This window comes from Sorex araneus, chromosome 8, assembly GCF_027595985.1.
Source record: "Sorex araneus isolate mSorAra2 chromosome 8, mSorAra2.pri, whole genome shotgun sequence".
Classification (NCBI taxonomy): Eukaryota; Metazoa; Chordata; class Mammalia; order Eulipotyphla; family Soricidae; genus Sorex; species Sorex araneus.
In genome coordinates, this window is record NC_073309.1 from 47,853,629 (window position 1) to 47,871,537 (window position 17,909).

At 50.0% G+C, this 17,909-nt stretch overlaps 1 protein-coding gene across 1 annotated transcript in view; it reads left to right on the forward strand.

Annotated features, from left to right (window-relative positions):
• The window catches only part of LOC105943449 (poliovirus receptor-like), a 19,250-nt gene extending 1,656 nt beyond the window's left edge, over window positions 1–17,594 (forward strand). The window contains exons 2-7 of the mRNA XM_055146450.1: window positions 5,481–5,843; window positions 12,481–12,598; window positions 14,162–14,310; window positions 15,109–15,228; window positions 16,297–16,328; window positions 16,802–17,594. Coding sequence (XP_055002425.1) covers window positions 5,481–5,843; window positions 12,481–12,598; window positions 14,162–14,310; window positions 15,109–15,228; window positions 16,297–16,328; window positions 16,802–16,927 — 908 coding nt within the window. The 3' untranslated portion in view covers window positions 16,928–17,594. The remainder of the gene's footprint in view (window positions 1–5,480; window positions 5,844–12,480; window positions 12,599–14,161; window positions 14,311–15,108; window positions 15,229–16,296; window positions 16,329–16,801) is intronic.
• The last annotated feature ends 315 nt before the right edge of the window (window positions 17,595–17,909 follow it).

The window sequence follows — 17,909 nt, forward strand, 5'->3', positions numbered from 1 at the left end:
CCAAGTCGTTCTTCATATGGAGTTCTCGACCCAGGTACACATAGCTGCTGCATTCAGAGATGTTTGATCCATTGAGAGCAAATGGAGGGTCAGGGACTAATTCGTTTTTCATAAGCATCGTCTTGTTGAGATTCAGCTGCAATCTGACCTTTCCAGATTCGCTGTCGAAGTCGGCCAGCATTTGTGCCTCTTGGCTAATGTTTGGCATTATGAGAACGATGTTATCAGTGAAGCGGAGGTGGTGTAGTTGCTGACCATCTATCTTCACTCCCATTCCTTCCCATTCCAGTTGTTGCCGGACATTCTCGAGGGTGGCACTGAAGAGTTTCGGTGAAATGGTATCACCCTGCCGAACCCCTCTCTTTGCGTCAATGATCAATCACTTCCTCGTAGAATGGTGAGATCCTGGTGGTGAATCCACAATACAGTTCATGGAGGATCTTGATGTGCTGAGTTTGAACGCCCTGTTTGGCTAGGGTTTCAATGACCGCTTCAGTCTCAACAGAATCAAAGGCCTTCTTTAAGTGGATGAACGTTAGACAGAGTGGCATCTTGAACTCTCAGAAACTTCAATGAGTTTGGTCACTGTGTGGATATGGTTGATTGTGCTGAATCCTTTTGGAATCTGGCTTGCTCACATGGTTGTCCTTCGTCTAGTGTTCTGCCTATTCTATTCAGGATGACATGAGTGAACAACTTGTAGACAACGGATAGCAGGCAGATTGGGCGATAGTTGCTGATGTCGTGGATGTCTCCCTTCTTGTACAACAGAACGATCCTGCTGGTTTTCCACTGGGATGGAACCTTGCATTCAGACAGGTAGCATGCGAAGAGTCGAGCCAGTTTATTGATGAGTACTGGCAGCATATTCTTCAGGTGTTCGGGTCTGACCTTGTCTGGACTGGGTGCTGTACTTGTCTTTACCGATGAAATGGCGTGTTGGATTTCGGAAGGGAGGATGTTGGGAACGACATATCCATCCTGTGGAATTTGGTATGTGGGCAGGTGGACATGGCTGTCAAAGAGATCTGAGTAGAAGTTGTGAATAATCTTCTCCATTGCCCTTCTGGAAGATGTGATAGATCCATTGGGATGTCGGAGGGCAGTCATCTTGGTCTTGTAGTTGGCGAAGGATAGGCGAGCATTACGAATACTTTTCCCAGCTTCTGCTGCACTGGCCAACACTGCTGCTCTTCTCTCTTTGAGGTCTTCCTTTATTGCATCTCTACACAGATTTGCGAGCTCGGACATTAGCTTGTGGTTGCCTGAGCTCATGCCAAACCAAGTTGACGAATGAGCTCGAGTTTCTGAAGACAGGCATTTGTTTGTGGCTTTCTCATTCTCGGCATTCTTTGCACAGTCATGGAAGTGCTGAACCAGTCAATCGTATTCCTCATCGAGGTTGTCAACAACGGCATTTTCTCACATTGCTGCAATAGTGCCAAAGAGCTCCCAGTTGGTGGTCATTCTGGGAGTTGCTTTCTTAGACTTAAATTTTGTAGACCTTTCTCCCTGCTCTGTGAAGTAGAATTTTGCACGAAGGAGATGGTGGTCCGATCCCGTTTGGTATTTTGGGACAACAGCAACATTGGTCAGGCAAAACCTTCGATTGAATATGTTGTGGTTAATTTCATTGTGGAACTGTCCACCGCGAGATTCCCATGTCCAGCATTTAGATTCGGTCTTCTGGAACTGTGAGTTACCACGGATAGTCTTGGTTGACATGATGAATTCAGACAGTCTCTCACCCTGATCATTCCATTCTAGGCCAGAGGTCCCAATGTGGAGTTCTTCGGGTGACCTTCTAGGACCTATCTTGGCATTAAAATCACCAGCAAAAGAAGGTGTGGTCTTCTTTATAGAACTTCTCCAGTTCCATGTAGAACTTCTCAATTTCTTCTTCATCATAGTTGGATGTTGGTCTGTAGACAACAAAGATAGAAACTGCCGGCAGTGAGCCACATCTATTCAAGCATAATCATCCGATTCAGGTTGTTAGGCATTGGAGTGAATCAATGCTCATGGTCAGGTTTGTGTTGGCAAGGACACCAACGCCACCAACACCTCTGTTGTCACATGTTCTGAGGAACAATTCTTCTCCAGTGTCAAAAATGGCGTAATGTGATCAATGTCTTCTCATGTCGGTCAGAGCAATGACTTCGTACTTGATCTTTTGTGCTTGCACTATCAGGTCCTTGATGGATGCTTCCAATGCCAGTGTACATGCATTGAAAGTACAGACAGTCATTTTAGTCTTCGTTTTGGCAGGCTAGTTCGTCCCTAAGATTTTTTCAGCCTCTTGTTGCTCATCTTTTTTTTTAATAAAAATTTTATTTTATTAAATCACCATGTGGAAGATTACAATGCTTTCAGGCTTAAGTCTCAGTTATACAATGCTGAAACAACCATCCCTTCACCAGTGCCCATACATCACCACCAAAAAAAAAAAAAAACCCACACAGTACACCTCCCATCCCGCCCCCCCACCCCTCCTCCTTGTAACTGATAAGTTTCACTTTACTGTTTACTTTGGTTACATTCAATATTTCAACACAAACCTCACTATTATTGTTAGGAGTACCCCACTAGAGTCAAACCTATTGTGAAGAAAAATGAGGTCGCGCAGCCGCAGTAGCAGCTGCGCGGTTTTGGATTTCTGTACTTTAACAACTAAGTCCAGGGAGATTTCTTCCAGATATTGGATCATTGCAAGCTTGAAAACCCCATCTGTGGTCGTCATAATATGGCGGACACCACGCCCTTCATCCCCGGAGAGAAAGAGTCGAGAGAGAGAGAGAGAAAGAGAGCGAGAGAGAGAGAGAGAGAGAGAGAGAGAGAGAGAGAGAGAGAGAGAGAGAGAGAGAGAGAGAAATACCTTTCCCCTCCTGGGTGGGCATGGGGCCGCGGCTTAGTTCTCAGGCTGGAGACATTCTGCGAGGAGTTGCCCATGCCGAAAGAGGTTTTGCTGGGTCTGAATTCACGCTTGTGCAGTTTCGGAGAGGCCGCACACGTGTGCGGCCCCCAGGATCACATCTCGGCTGCGGGCTGCTCATCTTTCTTTCTTTTTTTTTTTTTTTTGCTTTTTGGGTCACACCCGGCGATGCACAGGGGTCACTCCTGGCTCATGCACTCAGGAATCACCCCTGGCAGTGCTCAGGGGACCATATGGGATGCTGGGATTCGAACCCGGGTCGGCCGCGTGCAAGGCAAACGCCCTACCCGCTGTGCTATTGCTCCAGCCCCTGCTCATCTTTCTTAACGCTTCCGTATTGGGGACTCTTTTGGTGTAAGGTGAATGAGGCCACTGTTACTGTTTTTGGCATATCAAATAGGCCACGGCTAGCTTGCCAGGCTCTGCCGTGAAGTCAGGGTACTCTTGGTAGCTTGCCGGGCTCCCTGAGAGGGATGGAGGCTTATAGGGTGACCTCCAATTGCCCTTAGAGGTGTTGCCATGCTTCACATCATATTTGAACCCTATCAAATATGGTGTGGGAATTATAGAAAATAGGGATTACGTGTCTTATGGTGTGTCACATGGCCGCAAAGTGGCCGTGTGGTCTGGAGAGTGGCCTGGAGTGTGGCAGTTGCTGGGTAGTGGACATAGTGTGGGTCAGCTGGTGATGTATTTATCTGGCTTGGATAGGGTGGGGCATCTGGATTTGACCCCCTCCCTAGGTTCCAGAGGTTGGAGGAGGCAGACAGAGGATCTTCTTTCTGGGTCTCATTGAGCCTATAGTCCAAGGTTGCTAAGTTCTGCTTACCTGGTTTTGTGGGGCTTCACTTGTGCGTTAGGTTCAGCCCAAGTGTGTGGAGAGCAGCCTGGAGCATGGTGGTCTTTGTTACAGACATTCAATATTGCAATATAATTCCACCACCACTCTCACCTTCCTTCCACCATTGTGTCCATTTTCCAACCAAACCTCAAGCCTGCCCCCATGGAAGGCCCTCAATAATTTACTTTATATTGCTTGTTACCCATTTAGGAGTAACAGAATGATCAAAAATATTTCCTTATAAGAAAATTAGTGAAAATTTTTGTATCTTATCATACAGATAATATGTCCTTGTCTGAGGGTTTATTATGATTCTGTTACAATTTCAGCTTCTATGTGAATAATTTTGTTATCCAGATTAGTTGGCTTCTACTTTACATCTCATCCAATCTGCTGAGCTGCTACTGAGTTGTCAGGGCTGCCGTGTTTTGATATTACAGCGAGGAGCTGGTTTGTGGGCATGACTGCAGGGGCTTCTAAAGCACAGGGAGGTGGGGAGGTAGCCCACCCCAGTTCCATAAGGCTGGGAACTTTCAGACAAAGTGACCCGTGTACCTGAGGTGTTGCACGGTTAAGTCCTGAGGTTAGGGGTGTGGAGGAGAGCAGCTGCTGGGGTATAATTTGGGTGTGCAGTGACCTGCCCCCCTCCAAGTGTTACGGGTGGAGGGAGTGAGGCCACATGGCAAAGTGTAAGTCAGGAATTGTTCATTAGATGATCAGTGACTGTTCTCTCTACCCAGAACTTGAACAGGAGAGCAGCCCCCCAACTGTCTTCCAGAGCTTTTTATGGATTCCTTTCTTTTCTCATTCTCATGCTAAGTTAGCAAGCAAGCCACATACAGAAGCCAAAGATGAGCAATTAGCAAAGCAATCTATCAATTACAAAATAGGACTACTAGTAGGACAGTAGGTCAGCAATATACTGATTAACATAGAAACCACCCCCAAATAAGAAACTAAAGAGAGGATAGTTGAACAATGGTAAAATAAACTCAAAACAGAGTCAGTTAATTGTTAAACAACTGATTGATTCTAGGGCTAAAAAGCAAGCAACAGACTACCCTTTTTTATTGATCCCCCCTTTATTGTTTGTTTTTGAGCAACACCCTGCAATACTCATGGGTTACTACTGGCTCTACACTCAGGAATTACTCCTGGCAGTCCTAAGGGAGACATATGGAATGATGTGGATCAAAATTGGGTCAGCCAGGCGAAAGGCCTACCTGCTGTACTATCTCTCCAACCTCACATATGGATTTTTATTTATTTTTTTATCAACACCCAGCAATTCACAATGGTTGCTCCTGGCTCTTGACTCAGAGATCACTCTTAATGGGCTCAGGAAACCATATGGGATGCTAGGACTCAAACCTGGGTCAGCCAAGCATCAATGCAAGCACCCAAACCCCTGGGTTAGTTCTGGTCATGGAACTTTTTAACCACAATATTTTGGAAATGTAGGAAACTTGGTTATAGAAAATCTGGTCACAGCCCAGAGCAGCACATTCATTCCACAGTACACAGATCTGGTCCCCTCATCCACCCTGCCCCAGCTAACCAGCCCTCACCCCATACTCTCCATCCTGCTGACTTGCAGGTGAGCACCCAGCTGAACACCCCAGGCTCCTCCTCACCCAGACCTGAGTCCCAGGATCTGCAGCCCCTCAGCTGACCTGGCCCCTCTCCTCTCCCTTGTTTCCCCCAAAGGGGCCAGGGAAGTGGTGGTGCTGGCGCCCATCGAATTATGTGGCTCCCTGGGCGACACCGTGACCCTGCCATGTCACTTGCAACCTCTGGAGCCCGAAATCCAGCAAGTGACTCTGATCAGGTGGAAGCGGCTGGAGCTGCTGGGGGACCCCAGCATTGTGGCCGAATTCCACTGGCAGCGGGGCCCCAGCATCACGGAGTCCGACCGTCTGCAGTTCGTGGCCGCCAGGTTAGGTGCGGACCTGCAGGACGCCTCACTGACCATTAGTGGGCTGAGCCCTGGGGATGAAGCCAACTACACCTGCGAGATCCACATCAGCATGATCCAGATGGGGAGCGCGAGCACCTGGCTCCGTGTGCTCTGTGAGTGTGGGGGGCGGGGCTTCCGGGAGGGGATATGGGCGGGGCACCTGAGGGGGCGGGGCTAGCGGGGAGGGCGGGGCGGGACCCAAGGAGGTAAAGCTGCTATGGCTGGAAATTAGCTTGTTCAATGGTTCCTGACGTTTTGCTTTAGGCATAGTGACTGGACATTGCATCTGACTCTCTGCGGAAGGAGGGAGGAGTACCTGCTGGGAAGCCAAGGGGACCCTGCTAGGGGAGGCGACCCTACCACTTGTTTGCTTTGGCCAAGGCTCAGGGGCTCACCCTCGACGCCAGCTGTTTTCCCATTGTCCCCTGCAGCACCCTACAGTTTTGCCTTTTTATTTTTTCAAAACTCAGATTCAAAACGATTTTGAATTGGGGGTCAGTGAACTAAGGCAGGTACCACTGAAGAACAGTGACCTGGTAGATCGTGACTGGTCATAGTCTGAAGTCGCTGTTGAGTAAAACTCAGAACACAGTTGGGATGCAACAGTATGATGGCCAACACAATCAAGGGACCCACGAAAGGCATAACCCAAGCTGCCAGGTACCCTCGAAGCCAGGGAAAAGGGGAGTGGACAAGTATCAGGAATGCTAATCCTCACTAAACTTGGTCAGAGCACTGATGTTCTGCTCAACCACCCCGGATCCATCAATAAACAGCATTGTTCTCAAAGGAAGAGACAAGTGCCCTCTTGTCTGCTGTTAAGTCCAGCGCCCTCTGGTCTGGGAGAGTCATGGCGGAAAGGGAGGTAATCTGGGACTGGAGCATTGCCAAACTCCGGTGAAATCAATGGCTTGTCGCAGCTGCCTGGCAAAGTGCTCTGCAGTCGGAGCCCATGGGTTACAGCCCAGCGGAGAGACCTAGGGTAGTGGTCAGACTTCGTGGTGCCTCTCAGGGTCTTACAAGCCATCTTGGTGGTCAGCAGAGAGGCGCTGGACATGTCTACCTGGAATCCACACAAGCTTTGAACTGCTCTAAGGGAAAATGCAAGCAAAACCTCTCCCTGTCATAGGCAAGGGGACCTTCTACATACCATAATGAGAGGGACCGGTGCTGGAGGATGCCAGTGAATAACAGTGGCGGGGGGTTCATCCAACAATTTTGAAATATTAAAAAGATTAAGGACGGAAAGGGTTAAGGACAGCCTGATATCAGGGGATGTGATATCAGGGGGTGTACGCCCCCTTTTTGTTTTTTCAAATGGGCTTTCGAAGTGTGATGGGTAAGTTCCACCAAGGCTTGTCCCTGGGGATTTTATGACATGCCGATGGTGTGCTGTGTTTTCCATTAAGCACAGAAATTTCTTCCTTTTTTTTTTCAAATTTTATTTTCATAAAGTTGTTCACAGCAATTGATTACATTCAATGCCACCACCATTACATCTTCCCACCACCATTATTTCGAATTATCCCACCACCACCCAAGCCTGCCCCAAAGGAAGCACTGTAACACTGTAGCACTGTCATCCCTTTGTTCATCGATTTGCTCAAGTGGGCACCAGTAACGTCTCCATTGTGAGACTTTGTTGTTACTGTTTTTGTTGTTACTTGTTACTGTTTTTGTTGTTACTTGTTGTTATTGTGAGACTTGTTACTGTTTTTGGCATCTCGAATAGGCCACAGGTAGCTTGCTAAGCTCTGCTGTGTGGGTGGGATACTCTTGGTAGCTTGCTGGACTCTCCAAAAGGGACAGAGGAATCAAAGCCGTGTCAGCTATGTGCAAGGAAAAGGCCCTACCCATTGTTCTATCACTCCAGTCAAGATGCTAAATAATTTATTTTGCATTGCTTATTATGAATAATTGAGTAAAAATGATCCAAAAAGGTTTTCTTAGATGAATGTGTGAAAATTGTTATATCTCATCTTGGAGCCATTAAGCCCCTGTATTAGAGATCACTAACATGTATTTAGATTTTGAGCCATAGATAGATAGATAGATAGATTAATCACGATTGGTTGTCTTCTACCTTACACCCCATCAAATGTGGTGTGCTACTCTTGGTATATCGGTGGTATAATGTATTAGATGTTGCATGGCCATTTTAGGTGTGGCCTCGAGCACCTAAAATTCTAAAATTTTACATGGGGTGCTGGAACTGGAGTTACATTTAACTGGATGGTGATTTGGGGGACTGGAGGTATTTCTTCAGCATGTTGCTCTCTTCCAAGATTAATTTGTGAGTCTCTGGATCATGGCCATTAGTGTGCTTAAATTGTGTCCAGAGGCAGTTCGAGGGTGTGACTGTCAGGAAACCGGAATCAGAAGGAGAAGGTAGGAGGGGCCCATTTCCGACTTTGGAGCCCAGAGATTTCAGTCACAAGTCCCGCATACCTGGGTTTTTGAGCAGATTCAATCTCATGCATGGGGAGCCTGGGGCAAGCCTGTGAAGGTTGACTATGAGTGTGGTGGGGATTGTGTTCTGGAGGTTTGCAGCTGCCAGGGTTCTTTTGAGACAGGCAAAGGACAAATCTGTCCCCCTCTGAGGTGCCTGGATAAAATCAGCCTGGTGTGAAGTGGGAAGATTTCTCTGCAGCATATTGCTCTCTTCTGCGATTCATTTGTGAGTCTGAGCACAGAAATTTCTGGAGGAAGAACAATAAAGGCAGGTCCATTATCAGTTTTTAGGCTGAGGGGGAGACCCATAATAGCGATATAGTCTAGCATATGGGGAATCAAATGATGTTCCCTTCCACCAGCCTGGCATGTAGCCCATATAAATTTGGAATGAGTATCAATAGTAACGAAAACATACTTTTGGTGGCCAAATTCTAACATATGGGTGACATCAACTTGTCAGAGGGCATTAGGTTTGAGACCTCTCTGAGATTCACTCCTGGGCCTTGCAACCCTGGAGTAATAAGTCCCAACAAGCGGAGCAGGTATACAAAATGCGACAAAGATGAGCAACAGGGGATTAGGGAAATGGACCTGAAGGCCATTAAGATTAACATGAGTCAGGCGATGAAAATCTTGTGCTGCATCCAGGGAGGCAACAAGTGCCTGGTGGAGGCGATGACATTGCCCTTGAACAGGGGTCCCGGGGTGGGGGTTAGCAGGGCTATCGGTCCTGATCTGTTGAACATAAATGAGGAAGTCATGAGCCTCAAGAGATGAGGCCACTTCAATAAGAAGAGAGGAAATGAGATTCTCATCTAATTGTATGTGGGTGTGGGTAAGCCAGGGAAGTAAATTAACAACATAAACACTATCAGAAAGAAACATTAACAGATCTTGTCACTTGACACAGGACCAAGACAATGGCATATAATCCTTAAATTGAGGGGAATTATTTGGAAGGGGAGTTAAAAAGGTGAGAGGTTCAATTTCTTCAGATGGAAAAACAATTGTAGCCGCTCTACAGGAGCCACCATTCATGAAGACTGTAGAGAACAAGCGAGGGTTAAGGGAGCCTGAGGAGGAGGGCAGGGCAGAAATCCAAGTTTCTTGAGGGTAATGATTATCAGTTTGGCCAGGAAAGCCACACAAGTTTAAGGCAAACCTGGGGTGATGCCTGCACAACCACTGAAAATGTGGAAGAGAGAAGGGGGAACACAATCTTGTCTGGTTCCTCACCAAAATGCTTGAGCGAACAGGTGCAACCCTGCTGGCTCATATTAGCCAACGCACCAGCCTCTGTAAGTACTCAAGAAGCCCCTCCTAAGAAGCCACTCTAGGACAGCCCAGGGCTGAGAGAGGGTGCCCACCACTGTAGGGCTAGGGTTCAAGATAAGGACAGACAGGGGGCTGGAGCAATAGCACAGCAGGTAGGGCGTTTGCCTTGCACGCGGCCGACCTGGGTTCAAATTCCAGCATCCTATATGGTCCCCTGAGCACCGCCAGGAGTAATTCCTGAGTGCAGAGCCAGGAGTAACCCCTGTGCATGGCCGGGTGTGACCCAAAAAGCAAAAATAATAATAAGAAGAAGAAGATAAGGATGGACAGCGGTGCTACGAGCTCCAACTGAGCATTAATAGTTTCAAGTGCTAACCTAGCAGAGGGAGTTAGGGACCGCCGTGAATTGGGGGACTTGTCTCCTCTCAAGAGATCAAACTGGTTGGAAGGTGCAGCCAGGGCAGAGCCAGTTAAGGTTTCCTGAGAAACTCTGTAGGGAGGCCAGGGTCAATTTAGGAGGAAAAATCAACTGGGGCTTAAGGGGATGAATGGATGTAAGAGTAATTTCAGTCCCCAGAAACTGGATGGGAGGGATCAGCTGTATCTTATTGGGTGACACAATAGAGGTGAGGGAGGAACAGGCCTTTACCAGATGGTGGAAGTCAGGGAGGACCCAAAGAATGAAATCATCCATGTAATGATAAATGCTAAAATCCGGCCCCAAGGTATCCATAATAACAAAGTAATAAATATCATCATAACATATGTTCATAACATATGATATCATATGATATGTCCATATTATATCATCATAACATATGATATGTTATTACAAAGTAATAACATATTACAAAGTAATAACATATCATAATAACAAATCATCACCTCCTGGCAAATTGTCAAGATGACTGGCCATCCCTAGAGGGAAGAATCACCCACTCAAGGACAGAAACATCTCAATACATAGAGGGAAAAGGCAAATTGCTGACAGGCTTTTGGATGGGAATGGGGGAAAAAAGCAATCCTGAATGTCAGTGGCATCAGGAGAATCCCCTGAAGTACAGCAGAGACCAGAGGGAGGCCCTGAACCTTCATCCTTCCTCTATAAGGTCATCTAAAACTCAAGGGGCACCACCAAAGGCCTGATTCTGGCAGTTTGCCTGGTAATATTCATCTCTATAATAGGCTTCTCATTTTAAACAGAGGGATCTTGGGAGGGCAGCCTGAGTAAGATTGCTCCAATCCTGTGGAGTATTTTTTTTTTTTGGCTTTTTAGGTCACACCCAGCGATGCACAGGGTCACTCCTGGCTCTGCACTCAGGAATTACCCCTGGCAGTGCTCAGGGAATCATATGGGATGCAGGGAATCAAACCCTGCTAGGCTGCATGCAAGGCAAATGCCCTACCCGCTTGCTATTACTCCAGTCCCCCTGTGGAGTATTGAAACAATTTTGTACAGGGAGAATAGGATGCGGCTTCCAGAAAGGGTGGCTCAGGTTCAGATACAGTCTTCCCCCATAGGGCAATCAGCATCGTGAAAAAATTGAGAGACTTGCCATCCTGTGCCTGGGCCCTTCGGGAGAGAAAAGCCACTCGTTCTCATGAAGAGTCATCAAAAACAAACAGCTGTGACCCTGGGATGACTACAGTAATGCTGTTCCAAAAAGTCTCAACTTGGGGCTGGGAAAGGTGAAAACTGAAGGTGGTAAGAAGGCCCCTGGGACAGGTCAGTTGGGGGTTCTTAAAAGAGGAATAACCCCCCCCCCACCATGGTGACTACACAAAAGAGGATCCTGAGGCAAATTCTTAAAAGGGGAGAAAGAGAAACTCTCAAACACTCGTCCAGTCATTCCCTTCACAGAGTCTTAAGGAGACCTTGGCTTTGGAGTACAGGTCTGGTTCAGTCTTTACAGTCTCATGGAATCGTGTATTAGAGTCCACTCTGGGTCCATAATTTTTGCTCTGGACCCGCCATGCACACTCACAATCACACTCCAGTCAGGGGAAAGGCTGATAACAGGCAGCATCTCGGAAAGGCCGGAGCTGAGGTGAATTGTCCAACCACACAGGGTGATTCCAGTATCCCACTGCCAGGGACTGCTCACCTGACCACACTGCTGGCCCTCGTAGGTCTTCCTGGGCCCCATGTTGGGCGCTAGGTACTGTTCTGACACGTTGGGTCCATGGACCTGGCAAGATAGCCAGCTGTGACAGTCCACCCAACCCCACCCGATGCACACCAGACAGGGAAGGGGAATAGCTCCCAGAGGGAGGATGAGGACGTGGAGCCATATGATGACAAGACAGACAAAGACCAGACAGGGCTCTGGGAGCCTCTGCAGGGAGGAGACTCACTCTGCTGCAGGCAGGCTTAGGTCTATGCACCTTCAGAGAAAAGGGAGAACAATGGATGGAACCTTCCAGGGGGGATTTCCCGCACAAGCCCACAAGCAGTCAAACAGGGTGTTCTGGCTCCTCACTCTCCCCTGATGGCTGGCAATTATCCTGCTCAATGGTCCCTGAGGTTTTGTTTTAGGCTTAGTGACTGGACATTGTGTCTGGCTGTCTGAGGAGGGAGGGAGGGAGAGAGGGAGGAGTCACTGCTGGGAAGCCAAGGGGGCCCTGCTGGGGGAGGGGCCCCTACAGCTCATCTGCTCTGGCCAAGGCTCAGAAGCTCACCCTCAACCCCAGCTGTTCCCCCAATCAGCCCCTGAAGTGCCCCACATGCAGGCACTGGCCGGAGGGAACAGAGCAGAAATCCCCAAGCATGTGATGCTGCAGAACAGGGTCTGAACCCCGAGAACACGAGCACATTTGGCATCTGTCCCCAGGTCACTAAAATAACAGAATGAGACTCTAACTCTTTCCAGAACATCCTGAATGACCCAGGATCATGTCATGTTGCCCAAACTCAGCTGCCCCTCGTGGTGCCTTGTGAAATGTGGGCGGGGCTCTTCTCTTCTTTTCAAGTGTGGGCCCCTGTGGCTCCTGTCCCTAAGCCTGTCCCTGTCCCCTCTCCAGATGCTCCCCAGGTCTCCATCGCCCTCTACGATGATACTGGGCAGCAGGGCCACAGAGAGACTAGCCTGACCTGTGATGCCCGCAGCAACCCGGAGCCCAAAAGCTATAACTGGAGCACGTGAGTCCTGGGCTGATCCGGATCTGAGTGGGGAGGCTGGGGATGGACAATCAGGTCTGAGGGGGGGAGGCTAGGGATGAACTCCTAACTATTGGGCGATAGAGCTTGAGTGCCCAAACTCCAAGGTGAAGAGGAGGAGGGGCTGACCTGCACTCCTGTACCTGAGGAAAAGGTGCTGGGAGCCAGGGTCTAGTGAGGAGGCTGGGATGCACTCCTGGGAGGAGGCTGGGCATGGAGTCCTGGTCTGAGGGAGGAGGTGGGTATGCACTCCTGGATCTGAGGGAGAAGGGACTGGGGATGACTACTGATTCCTAGGGAGAATGCTAGGACTAGACCCCTGGATCTAAGGAAGGAGATATATGATGGATCCAAGGATCTAATGGAGGAAGGATTGCAGGACAGACTAATTAGGGAGAGGGAGGAAGGACTAAGGCATGAATTCTTTGGTCTGTTTGGGGTTTTTTTGCTTGTTTGTTTCAGGGGCCCAAACCCAGCAGTGCCAGGGTTTATTCCTGGTTCTGCAACCTAGGATCACTCCTGGTGGGGCTCTGGGGATTGTGTGGGGTCTTGGGGGTCAAATCTGTGTTAGTCACATGCAAGGCAAGTACCTTACATGCTATCTCTCCAGGCCTGGACTCCTGGATTTGAGGGAGGAGGCTGGCAAATAAGCTACTGGGTCTGAGGATAACCCCTGGTCTGCAAGGAAGGAAAAGCAGAGGGATCCAGAGAGAGATGGCGACAGAGACAGACATACACAGAGGGAGGGAGGAGTGAGAGAGAGAGCCACCTCTGACCCCGATTAAACTGTCTTACCTGTGGGCAGGAAAATTGGCTCAGTGGGGAACAGGCACCCAGATATGTGAGACCTGAAACTCAGCCAGCACCCACATCCACATTATTTTTCTATATAATAAAGGTGTTATGCACACAGTTTCTGGGGGCTTCAACCCAGGAAGCAGGTACCCCAGCTCTTCCCAGTTCCCCTCCAGCCCCATCCCCACACTCCACACTCAGCACTGAGCCATGCAGGGTCGAAGATCACCTGCACCCAGTAGGGGTATCATTAGCTGGGGTCCCCCAAGAGACCTGGAGAGCAGAGCAAAGGAGGCAGTAACATACCCGGGGTCTGGGGAATCGGGGAAGCTCTGGGGACCCTCCTTAAGACTGGGCCTTCCTCTGCCTGAGGCAGGAGTCTCTGGGTCACTTAGCAGAGAAAGGGCTGGAGCTCTATTCCAGCAAGTTCTAATCAGATCAGCAGGTGTGTGTGTGTGTGTGTGTGTGTGTGTGTGTGTGTGTGTGTGTTTGGTGGGGGAGGGGGGTGCGGGAGATGAAGAAGCCAGGGGATAGGGGTGAGAGTGGAGGCCAGACAGGCCCTGAGGACTGGAAGATTCTAGATGGATTCTGAAGGTGGGTCTCAGGACCTGCTGTGCAGTTATGGGGGGATGAGAGGGAGACTTAGGGGGGTCACAACTTGGGTCACACAGGGGGAGGTGTGGGGTTCCTCAGTCCCTGTGACTCTGGGCTCCAGCAGAGGCCACATTCTCACCCGCCTGTGTCCCCCAGGACCACGGGCCCCCTGCCCCCCTCTGCTGTACCCCAGGGCTCCCGGCTCTTGATCCAGCCCACTGAGGAGTCCATCAACACGACCTTCATCTGCCGCGTCTCCAATGACCTGGGGACGGGCCAGGCAGCCATGAGAGTCCAGCTCCCAGGTGAGGACAGTGGGGAGCACGGAGACACCCCAGGAGGTGCCGAGCAGGACTGTCTCTGAGGGGGATGGGAGGGTCCCTGAGAAAGGACCCTTCAGCCATGAGATGCTCCCGGACTCCTGCCGATGTCTCTGCCCAGGCACTCAGAAAGTCCTTTCCAGGGCTGGGGCAGAGCTCTCGCCATTGCAGCTGCTGGAAATGCCACAGCTGGGGGAGAAAACGGCCCTGTCAGGTTTGGTTAGATCTGGGAGCCCAAAGTGTGGGTGTAAAGCAGGACCTTTCCTGATTTTGTCAGCACTGTCTATTCTCAGCCGACTCTGCCCTCAGTAATCAGGAGCACCTGGGCATTCCAGGTGCCCATCCCACCGTTTAGTGTGGCCAGGGAGAACGCAACACCTTTTCTTGTTTTGTTTTTCTATTTTTTTTTGGGGGGGAGAGTCACACTCAGGGTTGCTCAAGGTTTATTCCTGGCTCTATGCTCAAGGATGATCCGTCATAGTACTCTGGGGACCATATGTGGCGCCAGTGATGGAACCCAGGTAGTCTGTGTGCGGGACAAGCGCCGTCTCTGCTGTCCTGTCTCTCTGGCCCCTGAACTCAACACTGACAGTGGCTCTGGCCAATCCCAGCAGCCACACAGAAGGGAGCGCTCTGATTGGTCAGTCCTAGGTCCCGACCCTGGACCACAGAGATCTATGGGGTGACAGTGGGGGCTGCCCATAGGCGTGAGGGGCGACGTTTGAGGGCAGGGGGACCCCAAAGTCTCCGATCCTAACCCCCTCCCTCCTTCTCTTCCCCCAGGATTTCCCCGGGAACCGTCACACTCACACTCGGCTCACCGGATCGGCCTCTGGGTTTCAGGAATCGTGTTAGTGGCTGTTCTGGGGGCCCTGGTTTATTTCTGGGGTCGGAGACAGTCCCGTGAGTGTCTCTGGAACATTCCCCAACTGTGTGTCAGCCCTGAGCATCCTGAACCCCGACCCCTGAGCCCGACCCCATGCAAGACTCTGTGCTTGTCCCCTCAGGCAGCCTGTCCTGCGTGTCCCCACAGCCGGGTGGCCCCAACCGTACAGACAGGGACACTGAGGCAGGGGCTGGTCTCCCACCCCAAGGGAGTGAGGCCCCCAATTCCAGGCCTGTCAGTAGTGGGCGCCCACCAGGGGTACAGGGGGACCGAGGGCAGAGTGATACCCCCAGCTGTCACTCATGTCCCTTGCTAGGAGAGACTCCCTAATGCTCCTCCAGACAGGAGGGGGCAGCAGGAACTGGAACCCTGGTCCCCCACCAGGGCCTGAGGAGAAAGAACTTGCTGGGACAAGTGAATTAACAAACCATGATAAACTCAGTCAGTATTGATTGATAATTGATTATAGGGCTGCGGAACTAGAGCCATAGTAGAGCAGGTAGGGTTCCTGCCTTGCACACAGCCAACCCGGATTTGATCCCAGCACCCTGTTTGTCCCCCCAACTTCACCAGCAGTGATCACTGAGTATAGAGTCAGCAGTGGGCCCTGAGCTTAGCTGGTTGTGTCTAAAACCCAATGCTACTACTACTACTACTACTACTACTAGTAGTAGTAGTAGTAGTAGTAGTAGTAGTAGTGGTATTGATAATAATAGGGCAGGAAAGTGTTTGGCTTCTGTGATTTATTGATTTATATCCAAGAACAGGCCAGATGGGATTCTGTGGTATTGATTCATTGACTGATAATTAATAACAGGCCGGGATGGGGTTTTCAGTGGTAGAACATGTGACTTGCATATGTGAGATGCCGGATTTGATTTGACACTGCAAAGAATTAAGCCAAAAGGAAAGAATTGAGTGAGTCCTGAGCAATAACTGGACGAAGCCTCTCCCCAGCCCCATTTTAGAACTGTGGGGCCCTGAGGGAGGGGGGAAACCTGTGGGCCTGGAGCCGAGGTCCCAGCACCCAGGGGTCTGCCAGAGACTGCCTGCGGGTTCCTGATGCATCTGCTCTGTGTCTGTAGGTCAGGACCCCCACAGCGCCCCTGATCACCAGGTAAGTGCGGGTGGGTGCTGAGGTGGGTGAGGTGCCCACAGAGCACTGCTCAGTCGCTGTCCCAGGAGCACCCCCCTGTGCTGGCCCCAAATTTCTCACATTGACTCACAGGTAGAGTCTAGTTTCCTGGGTTTGTGCTGCTAAATTTCCATTTGCCACTCCTGACCTGGGCTCGGGGGTCGCTCAGGGCGAGGATGGAGAATCATGTTTCTGATAAAGAAACCCAAGACCCCCCCCGCAGGCAAAATATGTGCCAGCCAGGCAAGCACAACTCCCTGTGCTGTCCCTCAAACGTGGGGCCTGCACTTTAATGGACACCCTTTGTCATCCCCTCAAGCTGCATCTGGGGAAACTATCAGTCCCACAGGGAGAAGGACCCACAGGCCTGACCTCTGGGTCACGGGGCTGTGGAAAGAGTCGCTGGTTTTGTCTGAAGGACCTTGCAGGTCAGGTTTGAATCTTCCCATCTCTAGGTTGTCTCCTATGAAGCTGTGCAGAGTGAATCCAGCACTTCCCAGGACCCACCGACAGAGGATACCAGGGGACAGAGGGACCAACCTAGAGATGCTGGAGCAGGGGCGGGTGAGGTCAGGATTTGATACTGTCCTTAGCACAAAGCTCTCCCTGTACACTGATCCTGCCCCCTGCTTTTAAAATCCAGAAGCACAGAAGCTATTTGCATAGTGGTATAGTAATGCTCTTTACTTAGTCGTGCCACAGCAGGTGCCCAGACGCAGTTATGCTGGTTACTTAGTGTCATGGCTCAGTTACAATTCATGGAAAGGGCCCTGGTGGATCGGTCAGGGATACGTCTGGGGACTGTAAAGGCAAAAGTGAGGGTGAGGACCAGATGGTGGAGCCTTGTGCCTACTACACTAGGTCGCTGTCCTGCTGAACCCCGTGGTGACAACCCTTTCCTGCTGCCCCTAGTTCACTAGCAGGGACTGAGACTGTCCTGGTGCCACACCTGGTCCCCTTCTTTCCTCCAGCCTCCCTCTCTCCTGCAGAAGGACCCTGGTGTCGGCCATCAGGGCCCCCTGGACATGCAAGAGAAGCTCCCTACCCAAGGCCCTGAATCATGACCCTGCAAAGGCCTTTGTCCATGTCAGGGACAGTTGTAGGATAACATTGGTTTGTCCTTTCTCCCTTGCTACAGGGAGCTTAGGTTTATTGGGTCACACCTGTCACAGTACTCCCGAGGCACCCCCATTCCTCTGTGTTTATCTTTAGCCTCTTCTCTGTGCTCTGCTTCCCCTATTGGTTAGTCACTTATATCCCCAAATCAGACCCTATGACGTGTAAGGTCAGATCCTTAAAGCATATCATTAACTGTCTTCCTGTATCTAGGAACACAGGACTCTAAGTGCTCTAAGGTAAACTTCAAAGGACAAAAAGGAAAGAGGAAAAAGCAATATTTCACTTACAAATACAAAATCCAGAGTCCTTAGAAGGATCTGACCTTACATGTCATAGGGTAAATGGCATTAATGTAACATTTACTCCTGGGCTTCTGCCATATTTACTTGACTTACGCCTCAGTTGCCCTTAGTTCCTAGCACCCCCAAAGCAAGGTCTCAACGA